The 17,414-nt window shown below is 41.3% G+C and overlaps 1 protein-coding gene across 1 annotated transcript in view; it reads right to left on the minus strand.

Annotated features, from left to right (window-relative positions):
* Positions 1-17,414, minus strand: part of Ush2a (usherin) — a 641,642-nt gene that overhangs the window by 167,763 nt on the left and 456,465 nt on the right. Inside the window, exons 47-48 of the mRNA XM_035445085.1 lie at positions 5,605-5,803; positions 3,312-3,480 (exon numbers count right to left, since the gene is read on the minus strand). Coding sequence (XP_035300976.1) covers positions 3,312-3,480; positions 5,605-5,803 — 368 coding nt within the window. The remainder of the gene's footprint in view (positions 1-3,311; positions 3,481-5,604; positions 5,804-17,414) is intronic.

Below are 17,414 nucleotides of genomic sequence, written 5' to 3' on the forward strand. Positions count from 1 at the left end.
ACAATTCCTCATATCATACATATATCATATACATATATCATAAATATATACATATTTACTATGTATACAGTGTTCTGCCTGCATGTATACCTCCAGGCCAGAAGAGGGCACTAGACCTCATTGTAGATGATCGTGCACCACCATGTGGCTGCTGGGAACTGACCTCAGGACCTCTGGAAGAATAGGCAGTGCTCTTAAGCTCTGAGCCATCTCTCCAGGCCTAGGTGGTTATATTTATATGGAATTCAATGAAGACTTAGACATCAACACCTCAATTAACCACATATGTAGCACAAACTTTATGTTCCACGGTGCATCTCAGAACACTCAGGTCTCTTAGGGCATCTGAAAAATCACGCTCTTTTCTCTTCCAAATTCATTTACTTGTCTTTAAGAGAGACATCAGTGTTCTGGGGCTAGAGGGACAGCTTAGTAGTTAAGAAGGCTTGCTGCTTTTCCAGAGAGTCTGGATTTGGCTCCTAGCAGGCTCAAAACCATCTATAACAACTCCAGTTCTTAGAGCTGGGACACATGGCAACATAAACTAACACAGACACATATTAATAAACAAGCAAATCTTTAAAAAGAGGAAAGTACCAATGGGAAACTCAGGTGACAGGAAAAAAATTAATATTTAGAGTGGCTTCTCTAGTGACAGTAGAAGCTTATTGGTCTAGAATAATCTTTTTTAAAAAGTCAACATAGGTTAATGAAGTAGACAGGAACCACAGTGGGAACGAGAGGCAGACAGATTTTGGGGCCCTAATCCACAACCAGGTAGCCACTCTAAGTAGTCCTTTCCCTCCCTGCCCAGCCATATGTGGAACATACTATACTTTCTTCTTTCCCTTCCACTCATATCAGGGACAAACCCTGCTGAGTACAAAATGACAATGTCATGATGTCACCCAAACAAGCTGGTTGCTGACCCCCATGAGATAGGGAAAAGGCAGGTGTAGAAGAACACCATCCTGGGGTAGGACTGCTCATTGGGTAAGAACGCTTGCCATGCAAGAATGAAGAACTTGAAATCTGGGCGTGGCTGTGCCAATCTGTGATGGGGGAAGTACTTCTGTGTATGTTTATCTTATTGATTGTTGAATAAAATACTGTTTGGTCAATGAGACAGCAAGTTAGACGGGCTAGAAGTCAAAGAGGATTCTGGGAAATGTAGTAGAGAAGTGATGATTCAGGCAGGAAGTGACATAGCAAGGAGACTCATATATAAGTGAAGGAGAAACAGGAAGGGTCCCTTTTTCCCCTCTGCTCCTGCTCCAGCGGCACAATGTGATCCACTGGCAAGGAGGGACGCCAATAAGGCGTCCGATAAGATAAGTCTTATAAAATATATAGATTTATGATAATTAAGACTGAGCTAGCAGATGAGAATCCTAGTCATTGGCCAAGCAGCTTTAAACCTAATACAAGTTTCTGTGTATTCATTTGGGCCTAACTCGGGCAGGAGGCTGGCGTAAAGCACACACATGGCGGTGGGGCTCAGGCAGCTTTTGGCAGAAATATTTATCGTAACAAATCTGGATCTGGATTCCTGCAGCTTTGTAGCCACCAGCTAGACTAACAGAATAAGCCTCAACAGAATAAGGCAAGGGTAGAGAGGGATAGGCCAGGCAGTAATGGGCAATGTCTTCTGGACTCTGCATATGCCTGCATGCATATCACACACACACACACACACACACACACACACACACACACACACACACACACACACACAATTAAATAAATAAATTCCAAGCTCGTGACTAATAGGATGTTACACAAACCCAGGCCACCAGAGCCACCAGACCAAAGGCTTGTGTTCTGCTTTGTTGGAAGGCGGCATGAATCTTCTAATCAGCAACATTCCCTCCTTGGTGGCCTTTCTCTTTCAGAGGAGGCCTTAAGCTGTGATGGTAGCCCCTCTGCCTCCCGGCTTGTTTCTATATCACTGAAGTGGAAGCACCCTCTCTTCCCCCCAACTAACATCACAAGCATGCTTTGATGGCAGAGTGGTCAAGTTCTCAAAATGGAGTGTGGATTGTGAGAAAACAGAGCAGCACTCCAATTTGGAGTCCTCATCCCATACACCAGTCTTGGTGTGTTAGTGATCTCTTTGCTTGCTTACTTGTTTTTCAAGACAGGGCTTCTCTGTGTAGCTTTTGGAGGCTGTCCTGGAACTCTGTAGACCAAGCTGGCCTGGAACTCACAGAGATCCGCCTACCTCTGCTTCCCAGAGTGCTGGGATTAAAAGCATGCACCACCACACCCGTTGCAGTCTCTTCTAAACCCATTTCTTGTAAATTGTAGCTAAGTTAGGCAATAAAGGAGATTTTATGCAAACCCTTAAAAACAAGGCCTGAGATCTTTGCTTTATTAATTGTGGATGACACTGTCCTCACTCCCTGTAACATTTATAGGCGACAGGGCACTGTTTTATGTCATTTAAATTTGGAAAACAATGGCTAGTATACTTAGTTTACAATATTAACCCCTGGAGTTTAGAACTCTCACCTAAATGGAACCTGCAGTTATTATCTATTCAGGGATGATGCATGGGGTTCTCAAAAGAGAAACAGAGGACTGGAGAAAAGTGTCAAGGGCAGGGCAGCTTGTTGCTTTCCTCATTGCTACGACAAAGTACATAATGAAACAACTTGAGTTAGGCAGGGTGATGGTGGCTCACGGTGGAGGACTCATTCCCTCATGGTGGGGAGGGCCTGGCACAGGGGAGAGGTCGCATTGCATCTGCACTGGTGGAGCAGAGGGGAAGCATTCGGTGTTCAGTTGGTTTCCTTCTGCTTTCTCTTCTCTTCATTCTAGGATTCCAGCCTAGGGGATGCTGCTGTCCACACTCAGCCTGGATTTTTCTCTTCTCATTAAAGCTCCTTGGAAAACACCCTCAGAGCTGCTGCCAAAGGTGTGTCTCTTAATTAATGTCATATCCAGCCAAGCTGACACTGAAGATGAACCTTCACAGACAGTTCATGATTCACAGATTTGATGAGGAAACACTGAAGTGTGTGAACAAAACAAAGCCACAAGAGATTGATAAGGAGTGGCTGTTGATAAGGAGTTGTTGTTGATGTTATTTGTGTCTACAGTGGACATTAGAAGTCTCTGATGCCTCTTTCTTTCACTTCTAGCTGTCTTTCAACAAAGCCAGAGGAACAACATTTCAGGCAAACAGCTGACTGCGCCCTTGTGCCTCAGGTTTTGATGGGAAGGCCCTTGAAGTAGCTCTGTGACACAGGTCACAGGTTTGTATCTTCAGTTTCCCTAAGCTGCTGAACACTGAGGGACAGGGCACTCACCTGGGAGAACTCTAACATAATACCCAGAGCAGCACTGGTGATCTGGCCATGCCTCGTGGATTCGGCCACCACAACAAACTCCAGTGGAATTCCGAAGGAATGCGATGTATTTCTCCTCACAGCAGCGGTAACCAGGTCGAGGGTCATAGAGAAGTCCATCGCAACAAACCTAAAAGTTTAGAATCAGTTTTTAAAAAACATTTAAAAAATAAGCAATTTTACATTTAAAAATAAATATATCCATTTAATTAAGAATATTGCATCCCATGGAGCATAAGTATTTTCTTCAAAGGCCTTGAAAGGTGGCCATACTACCTACAGCTGTAAAAACGTATTCTCCAGCATCATACAAATTCCATAAATGTCAGTTGACACAGTGCAGCTCTCCTTCCCTTCTCCAACCTAGCTTTGCTTTGTGTTACAACACCATGGAAATGAAAACGTAAACTACCTTTAGACTGCCAATGCTTCAGTATAAAAGCACTTAAAATTGTAAATGAACCATTTCCTTCACACATGAAGGAATTTTTTTTATTCCTTTATTCTAATGATGGGTTAACTGGAAAATACCACACCAGTGCAAACTACTTCTTGCTCATCCTTTTTGTTAAATAAATTGAATTTCCTTATAGTGTATCTGATCATTTATGTATGGACCCCAATTTTCCAATAAGACAATTTCCTCTCCCTCTCCTTTTCCCCTCTCTGTATATGTGCACACATCTGTCTATAGATACATATATACACACCTATGCAAACATATATCACAGCAATCATACACCATAGACTACCACAGCACAAAAACAAATTTATATGGAAATTAATTTTGAAAAGTCCTTTTTTACTGTGTTTTTGCCAGGAGCTAGCTACAGAAAAAATTATATGCTTGAATAATCAAATAAGTATTTGTATCTTTATGCTCTATATAAAACAAATCAAAGCCTGAGTGGTGGCTGGAAAGTAGCTGAGAACTTGGACTTGGTAAGAGTCACTTCATTTAGATACTTCTTGTGGGAGAAAAATCAACGCTGTTTACTGAGATCTTCCCATTGCTCTCTTGGTGATGCCTCCATGTGGAAGCAGGCTCAGAGCCGTGACTGAAACATGGCGTAAGTCTTCCACAGTCCCATTCACTCAGTCTCTGATCTACAGAGTTATCTAAACACAAAGAAATGGCCTCTAACCCAGCCACCTTTCCTAAACAAACAGTAATACATTTTTTTTGTTGGATTTAGTTATTAGCCATGAGTATTTAAGACCTGTCTTGCCATAAGCATAAATTGGACGACTTCCTTTCAATGCCATATTCTGCATAAAAAGTATGCAAAGTTATATACCATGCCTAAGAGTTCTGAGAGAACACTTTCATTTTTTAAACAATTTCTAAACTTTTCATCAAAGGCACTCGATGTCAACTCCCTATACAAAAAAATATCACACAAGATAGGGTTGTCTTTCTAAAAGTTCTGCATTTTAAGTTGCATATATTTTATATTATAAAGAGTTTCTTTCTATATACATATGCACACACATGTATATTACACATACAAAATTGAATTAAAGCATAATAATTTTAGAGATATAAAAATTGTAAGGTTGCCAAGTGGCTGGCTTTAAGTGTCTCTTACATAGTAAATAGCACTGAGCAAGAGGCAGCCATAATAACTTGCATTTTGATCCATATTGCCTCAGAAACTCACTTTATTAACTCTGGAGTTCCTTTCTAGTGAATCTTACAGATTTAGGAGTAGCCTTAGTCAACAAGTACGCAATGCTGCTGATAAATAGGACATTATTTCATTAGATGAGATCTTACCTTCAAATCAAGTCGTTTTGTGTGTTGTTTGTCAATATAAGCCATTTACAAAACCCTCTGTCTGGCTGTATTATTGATCTGATTCCTAAGCAGCAACTAATATGAACATTAATCTACAAATGATCATAATTCTAAAATATTTCTGACACACCAGGAACAGTCCACTTTATGGCAATGTATCAGTGTTGTGGGAAAACAAAATAAAACAAAACAGCCATTTGTAGCTGAATGGATTTGTATAATGAAAATTTCGAGCCCCTCAAGCTGATACAAATTTAGGGGGTCCTTACCATCCTAATAAACCCATATTTTCTGAAAAGATGATAAAAACTATGAAGGCCCAAATGCTTATGTGGTCAAGAGGATTTTGATAGGAATATTTTCTTCTTTGTGTGGTCTTCATAGCATAACACGAAAAGCATTTATCTTAGAGTATGGTGTGCTGGGGGGCTTTCACTGGTCATGGGAAAAATGTACCTTAGCTTCTGGAGAGTAGCAAGTCTGCCCACAGATATTTTCAGGGTGTTGACACTTGACTGCCTTGCAGAGCTCATTCCTGTGTCTCTCTGTTAACTTGTGGGTGTCAGGGCATGGATGCCATGTTTTCCGTAAAAGGTCATATCCGAGAATGATACCGTTCGGATTTCCTGGTGTCATCCAATCTATTTGAAGGGATCTGCAACAGATAAAAGTATACATATACATGTAAATACAAATAGATATATGTATGTACGTGTGTGTGTGTGTGTGTGTGTGTGTGTGTGTGTGTGTGTGTGTGTGTAAGAGAGATCTGCTTCATAATTGCATCTATATGGGGCCACTCCAGGATAGAATCAATACCATTGAAAAGACAACATTTAACACAACTGCTATCAACCTTATTTACTCAATCTTCCAGACTTGTCAGAAGGGTCTTATTTAAGCACTATATTCTGCTCATGGAGTGTGCACTAACACACTTAATATATGCTGGTACATATGCTAATATACATGTATGCTCATATCATGTACTAACATACTTAATATATGCTGATGCCTATGCTAACATACATGTATGCTCATATCCATGACTACCATTCAGTTTGTTTTAAGATTCAATACAAACTCTTTTAGTTTGGGGAGAACAATACATGGCAGGTGTCTAGTGGTCTCGCACTTGAAGTTTCAGAGGTAGAAGAAATCATCCTGTGAGGAGTCAAGAGAACCCACAAGCTATTGGATTTGCTGAAGAGAAGCACAAGTAGGAAGCCTTAGTAAACAGCAACCACTGGAGTATGGCAAATACTCTCTTTTATCGGGTCCTTTACAAAACCAAAGAGAGAGGACATGTCATCTGGCTGGTCATAGATATACCTGGAAGACACCTGTGAAATCTATGGGCAGTGTTCATTTTTTAGACAATAGCTCCCTTCTTTGCTATAGGATGTCTTCAGTAATGCCTGCATTTTTCTGGGAAAGCCAGTGAGAATCACAGAGCATAGCACAGAATCTGGCAGCTCTGAGACAATGGTGTCACCTCTCTGTCTGGATCTGACTGTGTAAATCTCTATGTTGGTTCTTAAACCCACAGACAAAATCAATTCCCAAATTAAGAGAATCTTCACTATCAGCAACTTCTTCTAGTCTCTGACATTTCTTCAAATTTGAATCACTGGTAAGTAGATTTGTTTCTTCAGTAAGTCTTTAGCTCATACATGGTTTGTGGTCAGAAGTCTAGGAATTGGACATTCCCGTGATGAATACCCATACAGAGAACATCTGGCTTTTTAAAAGTTGAGGAACCACTTCATTTCAGATGCAGATATGCTTTTGTGGGCTGGTAAATAAAAAGAGTGTGAATGGTTGATCAAAATTTCCTGCCTTAGTGATAGGTTAATATTACGTTTGTGGTGAATGAGACCAGAAATGAAAGCAGAGTGTCCTGGTGGCTCACATCTGTAATCCCAGCACCTGGGAAGTTGAGGTGGGGAGACAGACAAGAGTTAAGGTCAGTCTAGGTTGTCTCAAACCATAAACGAACAGAAAAAGATCAATAATCAGATTAACATTATAGAATCTGCCTGGATTCTATGTACAAGATGTCTCTATGGGTTCTCAATAAGCAGAAAGTAGTTAAAAGTTTGAAACTAGGCTCTAGAGAGTTCACATATCTTTGAGGGATAGCATGGCCTGGTATGCCTCCTCTCAGAAACATGAAATGACCAGTCTATTTGTGATCAGTGTTTTTGAAAACCAAGTAAAATTCTAATTAGTACAAACACTAATTCCCATTTTGCTATTCTCAAGTCTCTGGCTGGATGTTAAGCCCATCCCAAAAAACAACTACAGGGTGCTTTTTCAGATGGAGAATGTTCTAGTAGCACATGAATCAAAGCAAGGCATGAACCTGGGCTCCTGTTTCAAGCCATTGCTTTGATTGTGTTTGTGTTGGGAGATGTGTATCATGGCATATGTAAGGAGGTCAGAAACAACTTTTCTCCTACCATGTGGGGATCCTGGTCTTGAGGCTTGGTAGCATGTATCTTTACCCACTAAACCATTTCACTGGCCCAACATTAAGTCTTACCCATCAAAGTTTCACAATAACTTACACTGGAACATTATTTTTCTGTCACTGTGTAAGAATACTTAAAATTATTTTTTCATTTTGGATCTAATCAGCATTCTCAGTGACATCACTTTCAGAAATCCAATTAAGCACAAACACTTATCTGAACAGGCAGCAGTCAAGATAAACCTTGATGTTCTATAATAGACTGTTGAAATTATCATTTCATTTTCTAGAGAGTATACACACAGCATATCCTGCAATGAGGCTGCAGAGAGGACACTAATGTCCCCATTGCAGGGATTCGTAGGCTAAAACAGCCATTGCTGTTTCTCCAGATATCCAACTTTCAAATCAACTCTACCTTCTGTAGATGGCACATCCGAATTCACTGCAGAAATGAATTCTAGAAATCACTATGTTCTCTCTGTCTCTCTGTCTCTCTCTGTCTCTCTCTCTCTCTCTCTCTCTCTCTCTCTCTCTCTCTCTCTGTGTGTGTGTGTGTGTGTGTGTGTGTGTGTGTGTGTGTGCAAATGCATATGTAGAGACCAGAGGCCAACCTCAGGTGTCATCTCCTCAGGAGCTGCTTGCCTTCATTTCAAGACACAGTATGTCACTGCACCTGAGGCTCACTGACTAGGCTAGGCTGGTTATCCAGTAAGCCCCATGGCTACCATGCCTGGCTCTTTATGTCGGTAACTCGAGTCCTCATACTTATGCAATAAGTCTTTACCAGCTGAGATATCTCCTAGCCCTAGAATACTACTTTAAGTGACAGTCAAGGCTCTGACAGGTGAGGGAATGGCATTCACAGTATCTTTAATAGTCTCTGATAAAAGCCACCATGGGCACACACATGCAAGAACAAAAATCACAGGGGCCAGACACTCCAGTCAGACATTTCTTTTTAATTGTGCCATTTGATCATTATCATTCTATTTTTGCTATACTGCATAATGATACATCGATCCTTATAAAAGCAGTCACTTCTGATAAACATGGGAGCCAGAAGGCAGTAGGGATACAATATTTTCTCTTTACACAGGTAAAGGCTGAAACACCATAAGTCACGATGCCGTATGAGGAGTGAGGTTTCACAGTGGCACTTTATTACTGTATTTTAATGTTTTATCCCCATTTGTCAAATACCTTATTTGAGTCACAAGGAGAAAAACCTTTATGCTTCCAAGACCTCAGACTAAACTATTACAGGTTAGACAGCTTTGGATTTCTGATTCTTCTAATAAGATATGTCTCTAAAGAATGTGGATATTGTTTTGTTACTCAATAATGCAGCATTCATACTCCTCAACAATATTCTAGATTATATTATCAAAAATGATGAGAATACTTTAGATATAAAACTAAACACGTGCATTTTGATGAAGTAATGTTAACTTTTGATTTTTGAGTATTTTGATTGATTTTAATCTTCAATAATATTGAAGATTTAACTATCCTATTGGGATGTTTATTAAAAACTGTATCAAGTAAAAGAAGAAAAAGACAAATAAAAACATACACACATACTATGTGAATTGTGAAATAATAAAGCCAAGTGTTTTAATTTTAATTTTTTTTCAAGACAGGGTTTCTCTATGTAGCCCTGGCTTTCCTGGAACTCTGTAGACCAGGCTGGCCTTGGACTCACAGAGATCTGCACATCTCTGCTTCCAGAGTGATGGGATTAAAGGTGTGTGCCATCACAGTCCGACAAGTGTTTTCATTTTTGAAACATATAAACCAAGGTCACTTGAAGGCATTGTGGGAGACACAGATGTGAACATGAATAGAAGGTTAAGATAGCGGAGGGAATTCTGGGAAGAGCCTGCACAGATGAAAGAAAAAGGACAGTAGAAAGTACTCAGCCTGTAGACTCTAAAGAGTGAGACCACATCCACCAACCACCAGACACACTTTTTTATTTTTTAGGTGTAAATTAACTTTCTTTTTTAAAATTTTTAAATTTTAATTAGAAAGAAGATTATTTTATATGTCAATCCCAGGTCCCTCTCCCTCCTCTCCTCCCCTGCCCCTCAACTAACACCCTACCTATCCCATACCCTTTTTGCTCCTGGGGGATGAGGTCTTCCATAAGGGGGGGGTCTTCAAAGTCTGTCATATTCTTTGGGATAGGGCCTAGGCCAACCCCCTTGTGTCTAGGCTCAGGGAGTATCCCTCCATGTGGGATGGGCTCCCAAAGTCCATTCCTCAGCTAGGAATAAGTACTGATCCACTACAAGGGGTCCGAGGTCTCCTCACTGACACCCACATTCATGGGGTCTGGATCAGTCCCATGCTGGTTTGTTTCCCAGCTATCAGTGAGACCAAGAGCTCTCCCTTGTTCAGGTCAGCTGTTTCTGTGGGTTTCACCAGCCTGCACACACACATTTTAATGTAAAGAGACTTATGGAGTCCTCCCAGCACCGTGTCGGGCAGTTTAAGAGCAAACAGGGCGATTGTCCAGTGTTGTTACTTCTAAAAACAAGTAGCCAGTCCCTTTAGAGTCGATAACTGGTTTGAAGAGAGTGGATGAGACCAGGAATGGCAAAGAACATGAAAGGGCATCAGCGGTGTGACGCAGGGTGAAGTTTATGTCTCTTCATTTAGGAATTTCAGTTATTGCTCCCGAGGTGTCACCACCACATGAAGAGTCTATCTGTTTGAGAGTTACTTCAAGGGCAACATAAGGCTCTGAAAAGTTCTGAGGGCACCACCAGTCCATCATCCCAACCAACCCAAATGAACAGAAGCTGGGGAGTTTTTCAAAGTCCAAAAGTTAACGAATACTTACCAAATACCTGATGCAAAAGCAGACCTCATCTGTCTTCATCATTGAAGGAGACAGGTGATGTCCCTTTGATCATTAAACTTACATTTTGCTGGAGGGAAATGAACAGTAAACAACATATGAATGACTGACACCTAAAGTCATGGTCTGAGGGGGACTGGCTCCCCAGAAACACAAAAGGAGGATGAAATAGTGAGAGAGTCAATGCATGATCCAGCTTCAAGTTATCCTTGTGCTTGGCTTGTGGAAAGGAGGAAAAAGAAGCCAGTAGCCCTGGAGTGCACTGAGAAAGAGACAGAATGTTAGAAAATAAACCACACTGGCTGCTGGGATGGAGCTTGCCAACTGTGTGGGATTTCATAGGCTAGAAAAATAAATTTGGATTTAGTTTTGAGTGTGTTGGATAACCACTAGAGATTTCTGAGCCAAGATAGGAAAGGGAAGGTTTTTTTTTTTTTTTTTTTTTTTTTTTTTTTTTTTTTTTTTTTACCTAGTATTCCTACTCCTTACCCTCCCATACATTCCCTAGGTTCTGGAAACGGGCCCCGTGTACATCACACAGAGAAAGTGAAAGCAGAGAAATTGGCAGTCACTGCTTCTCATGGTTTGTGTCTGAAGGATGGAAATATCTATGCCTGATTGGCTATCTCTGGAGTGAAGTGTGGCTAGGAGGTCCTGGGACTGTCTGATGGAGGACTGGAGGACGCTGGCTTGGCAATTATCATGGAAATGATACTTGCCTTTCAGTTAGAGCATGCTGCTGGCCAGAGAAGGAGCACAGTGGCTTTGCACTGATGATGAAGAGAGGCAATACCATGTTAACTTTATCACGATAGAGACAGGCAAGATCCATGAGCCAAGTGATTGAGTGGTAAGACGAAGGCTAGGCTATACTGAAGGAACTTAACCCAGGGAGGCAGGCTTGTGGGACGTGTGAGATTCTTTGAGTTTTCTCGGGATGTTTCACCATTGGGTGCCACAACCATCTGCAGCAGAGATGTCACACATAGGGATTGTGGTTATGTGAAGATGCTCTTGGGGACTTTTCAAGGGAAACATACTTGTCTAGGAGAGCTTCATCTGACATCCAGAAGTCCATGCTGGCCAATGATGACAGCTAGTGAGTGACACAGGGAGGAACATACTGGATAAAGAGCAATGGGTGCTAAAGACCAAAGAGGAGGGGAAATGCAAGCTTGATCAGGTAAGTATGGCATGAATCTTGTAATAGTTCATCATGAATATTGATTACCAAAATGAGACTCATTAATTAGAAATAATTCAAAAGTCATAAGCTGATCGTTTCTGAAGCTGTAGGGGAGGGCACAGAAAGTGTCTCTTCTCTAAATCTACCTGAATTTAGGCAGCTTACAAACTGGGTCCATAAATGAAATAGTGAAAGTAGGATAAGGATGATGGCAGCAGACACAGGGAAGAACATGTATAAAAACTGGCTCAGAAGCAAGTCAACTGAACTTGGCAGTTAATGAACTTGGTATTAAAAATAGTCAAATTGGGTCGGCATTGTGAAGAATCTCCCACCAACCTGAACTTGGTTTCTGGAACTCACATGCTAGAAGAGAGGACGGACTCTGGCAAGTTGTGCTCTGACCTCCACATGTGTGCTGTGGCAGGTGCACACTCAGCCTCCACCACACAAAACAACTGAAAACATAATTTCAACTGGAGTTTAGAGTTACCTACAATGGGAGGTGCTTCTGGACACATAGGCTAACAAAAGCCCACTGCCAAATACACGTTACCTCTTTTTACATTGTTGGTCACTGGGGTCTCAGAGACCCCCCTCTGCAATTGTAGGCTAGTGCCATTGCTCTTGATTATACTATAGAACTTGGTGGTAAGATCTTATTGATGAACACACCACATACTTGAGTCATAGGAAATGGAGAAACCAAGCTGGCATTGACCTGAAGTTTCATTCTTCCTGGCCAACTTTCATATTGCTGGAAGGTTCTATGCATGCTACCATGGGAGAAAAGTCATCAACAGTCTTGCCCAACTGTGAACTCTGCATGCTACGATGATGATTGGCTTGGTAAGATTTATCCATTGATGCAATTGTGGCATCAGTGTTACAGGAGTAACTAACCAATCACTTTCTGGTTACATGTAAAGTCCATTGCACAAGCATGAACTACTACTTGGTTAAAAACTGATGACTGGCTAGGTCAGAGGATTTGGGAGGAAGATCATTCTGCTAAATAGACATACTAGCAAACTGTCTTCTAAGTTCTTATGTTTATTGCTCAGTGCATCTCTCAATCCTCGTCAAAAAGCTTCTTTTCACAGTAGATGTTAACTAACACAGAGATCCATGTGTGGTTAACATAAAGAGAATAAGTAGACTGGCGTACTCAGGTCTAAATGAGACATCTATCTAGTCACAATCTCTTTCCCTCAAGGTTCAGAGATCAGCCCTGAGGAGAGGAGGTAGGAAGGTTGTAGGATCCGAGGTAGTTAATGAATGTCCTTATCTGAAATAATATTTACTGGATCTGAAAAGGCCATGGCACTTGTTAACTCATAGTGGCTGTGAGTATACACACGGCCCCCTGAAATTCAAGGTAGGATTGTCAAAGGGAGGTGCTCATGAGGTCCTCTTCCCAACTGAGAAGCTGTTGGCTGCTGATGGATGCTGGGGAGGGGAAAAGGGCGCTTTCTTCAGGGAAGCAGCCCTGAAAGGCCACCAATGCGCCATTAGCTGCCCAAGAACATACAAATATGCTAGGCTGACTCATCAGCAGGTTTTAAAAAAAAGAGAGAGCAGCCATAAGTTTGGAAGAAGAAGTGATAGTGGAAGGGACAGAGAGGACAGGGAACACCTGGAGGAGAGGGAACTGTGTGGTGAAATGGATAAAAACCCCACATACGTGCATGCATGAAACTCAATAAAAACTAAATAGATGAAAATGGTCAAATATATGAACTTTTCTAGGTGGGATGGTGGTGCCTTTGCAGGAAAAGATGACCAGAGTGGAAAGAATTAACTTTTGGTTTCAGGATACAGAAGTGCCAAGAGACATGACAAGAGAAAATCCAGAGGCAACTGGATGTATGGGCATAGTTGAGGGACACAACTGGGTCAGGGGCCACTGAGGCGTCATGACTGGAATACTGAGAAAGTTTACGCTTTCTGAGTAGGGAGTGCATCGTCCTGTTGGTAGCACCCAGAGTTAATGAGTGTGACCGAAAAGGAACCCAAGAAAAGGGTTTGGGAGAGTTAGGATCAGGGAGAATCTACAGGCCAAGGTGAAAGAGGAGAAAGGGCTGGAGGTACAAAGGCCACTTCTGGACACATCAGGCCCCTTCAGTGACTGAGCTGCTTCTCCGCAGGCTACCGGAGGTGGAGAAGTCAGTGAGAATTTGGCAAGGAGAAGGGCCATAGACATGTATTGGTGACAGAGCTTCTGGAGTAAGTTTTGAAAGCCACTGTGGTCATTAGACACCGAGCTCTGTACCACAGTGTTGAGCCTACAGCAGATCTTCTGTGTGAAAAGCCTTCCCATACTTTTTTAAGATTCCAAAATAAATCCCAGGCCAAATTGAAAGTAATTTCCAACTGTTCATGTTAGCAAGTCCAGGAATTTAGAGCAGTGGTTCTCAACCTATGGGTTGTGACCCCTTTGGCAAACCTCTATCTCCAAAAATATTTACATTATCATTCATAACAGTAGCAAAGCTAGTTATGAAGTAGCAAGGATTATGGTTGGGGGTCACCACAGCATGAGGAACTGTATTAAGGGGCCACAGCGTTAGGAAAGTTGAGAATCTCTCATTAAGAGGATGTTTTATGCAAAGATAATTTAATAGGTTGGATCTTACAGCCTGATAGTTTCCTTATTAAAATAAATAAAACCATGATATATAGATCACATATATGATTATAAAATCATAAATTACTACCTTCAGTTCAGGTCTGAGTCACTGAAAAAATCAGAGAGAGAAGATCTCTGATAGAGGAGAGACTGATGTCTAATGACACAATATTAAAACTTAGGAGCTCCTTGGTTCCTCCTCATACATAAGGTAAAGGAAGGAAAATTTGTTAACTGGAGGCTCTGACCTCTGACACCAGACTCAGCTCTGAGTTAAGTAATTTGAAAATCCACTGGGATTTTTGCACTATGCTCATGGTTTAACTGTCCTTTGGAAGAATCCAACCTATCATGCTTCTATCCTAATGATTTCTGAAATGTTGCTTTATAAAAATATTATGGGCACCATTCCATCTCTCCAGGCAAACTTGAAAACAATTATTTTGTAAGCATTCCAAGGTCTTTATATCTCAGAAGCTGCATCAGTAATTCAGCCTCAAACCAATGTGGTCTCAATTAAAGTCAATAAAAGACTAGATCAGGGCTCTCTCTTAACTTTCCCTGGAGCTCCATGCCTGGAAACCATGGGCTTCAGAATACTGGCGGGGGCAGGATAAAACCTCTTCCTTATATTTCTTTCTCAGCTTTTTGTTTTACAGAGACATCCTAAGCACACGTCTGAGCAGCCTAGTACCCAGTGAAGCTGTCAGGTGGAGTGTTTGTCATATTTCAATCAAAGCAGGAGCCAGCCTGTTCTCCCTGCCCAGCACTGTCCCCACAGTCTCAAGGACCAGAATTAATGAATTAGCTATTGATTAAATTCCACTCTAGCAAATCCACCAAGGCAAATAAATGAACTACCCAGGGCACGTGTAGGCCATGGCCAGACATGTCTAGGGTATCGATCAGTAGTTAGTATTCTTTGGGGACACAGAAGCAGCTGATGTTAAGATGACAAGTAGGGAATGTGCAAGATGGAAACAGCTTGTTTCTAAAGGGGTGTATCCAGAAGCTACAGGGGTCCATATGACCTTTCTGCATGCCTGTGCACACATTGTGGGGGTACATGACAAGAGCTTGCACTGCAGATGATGTAGTCAAAACCTAGGCATAAGTTAAGGTCAAAGACAAGGATGAGTTGACACACTCCAGGCAACTAATCAAACAGGCTCATGTGATAGCTACATGTTATCAGAACATAACAAACTTAAATTTTGCTGACATTGCATTTATCAAAGAATAAACATAAAAATCATTGAAAATATATGCTTTATAAGATGCCAAGTTATTTGCAATGTTCTAGAAGTCAAGTCAATCTACTGATATTTTTCTGGGGGGATTTCACATTTGATTTTTACATATTGCTAACATAAAAGAGATTAAAAAACCCAGAAACACAATTAACAAATATTTACTGTCAGAAGCGTAATGAAGTTACATAGAAAATGCTATACACAGAGGAGGTTAACTGCTTTGGTGCTGGTATGCTTAGACTGAGGACTTGGCAGCCTGTGCCCACTCCTTGCAGCCTTGCCTTTGGGAACTGGTACATTGTTACAATGGCTCATTTTAAGAAAGGAAATATTTTATATGCCAATATTTGGTTGAGAATAGTGCCTATCATTTTTGTTAGATCTTTGGCTGAAAGGGGAGAGAAACAAATTAGCCAAAGGCATTGCAATAATGAAAATATGGTGTGAGGCCATCCTGTGCTGACCAGCATGGAGTAAGGATGCTACAGCCATTCTCTCCCAGACAGCATAGTGGAAAAGCCTGCACACACAGCACTATCTGAGGACTCTGGAACGTAACCATGGTAGTGGCATCATGAAAGGCATTAAGTCATGAAGAATGGGTGCCAGAGGATAGACTCCCCATTGTCCTTCCCTTCCACATTTAACCCAGAGGTAGTCCCAGGATAGAACAGAGAACTGTGAAAGTGAAGTCCGAGAGACTGGCAGTATTTTTCTATCTTTTTGGTCAGAGTGCGCAGAGGAGGAAAAATATGCTCAGGACAAAGAGTGTGGGGCAAATTCCCATTATGTTTTGATCCTGTATGTTTCTTCTTGGCCTTGCCCAAAGGATGAAGCTTGTCAGAGGGAAGTATCATGGTTTCCCAGGAATGTCCCTTCATACATATAAAGAAGCAATAGCTACACCCACAGTTACATGTACAGACATCAAGTCTCCTTGGCCAATAATTGACAGAGCAACTCAGTGGGTCAATAAGTTTATAGATATCCAAACATTGCCATAACTCAACCTTCTCCACCTGACACTTATAAACACATTGACCAAAGCTGCACAGTCACGTTCTTTAAGTGCAGTCAATGTATATTTAATAACTAAGATAGACCATATATTTAATAACTAAGATAGACCATCAATAAAACCTTAGCTAATGCAAGAGAATGGAAAAATCACAAACCAATGTCCCTAGAACATATGAGAACTAAACTAAAAAAAAAAATCTGTAAGAGTATCTGAAAAATTCTAAATATTTGTGAAACTCCTCGTGAACAACCTATAGGTCAAGAAGGCCCAATGGTCAGTCAATAAAAGTGTTTTGAGCAAATGAGAATGCAACATCTCACACAATGTGTGCCACCTAAATTAGGGCTCAGAGGTAAACTTAAAGCAACTGGCTCCCCACTTCATCTCATACCAACCAAGGAAACTGCTCCCTTCTAAGGAAACAAGAAGGTAAGAAGGAGGAAAGCAGTAAGGAGCAAGATCATTTGGAGTAGCAAACAGAAAGTAGCATTTAAGAAATCAATACAGGTTCTTTCCCACTGTGTAGGCTGCCTCTGCACTTGGACGATGGTGCCTTTGGTGGACAGGTGGGCTGTAGGTTCTGTGAGATCCCATTTATCAGTTGTTGCTCTAAATGTCTGATTTTAGGACTCCTGTTCCGAAAGCCCTCTCATTTTTCAGTGAAGTGTTTCCCCTTCTTTCTCCCTCTATTAAATTCAGGATATCAGGTCTTAGGCTGAGGTTCTTGGTCCATTTGGAGTTGAGTTTAGTGCAGGGTGAGACAGAAGACTCCGCTTTCCTCTTCCATATGCAGCTCTCTCCAGTTTGGCCAGCGCCCTCTGCTGAAGACACCGTCTTT

Source organism: Cricetulus griseus, chromosome 5 (genome assembly GCF_003668045.3).
Source record: "Cricetulus griseus strain 17A/GY chromosome 5, alternate assembly CriGri-PICRH-1.0, whole genome shotgun sequence".
Classification (NCBI taxonomy): Eukaryota; Metazoa; Chordata; class Mammalia; order Rodentia; family Cricetidae; genus Cricetulus; species Cricetulus griseus.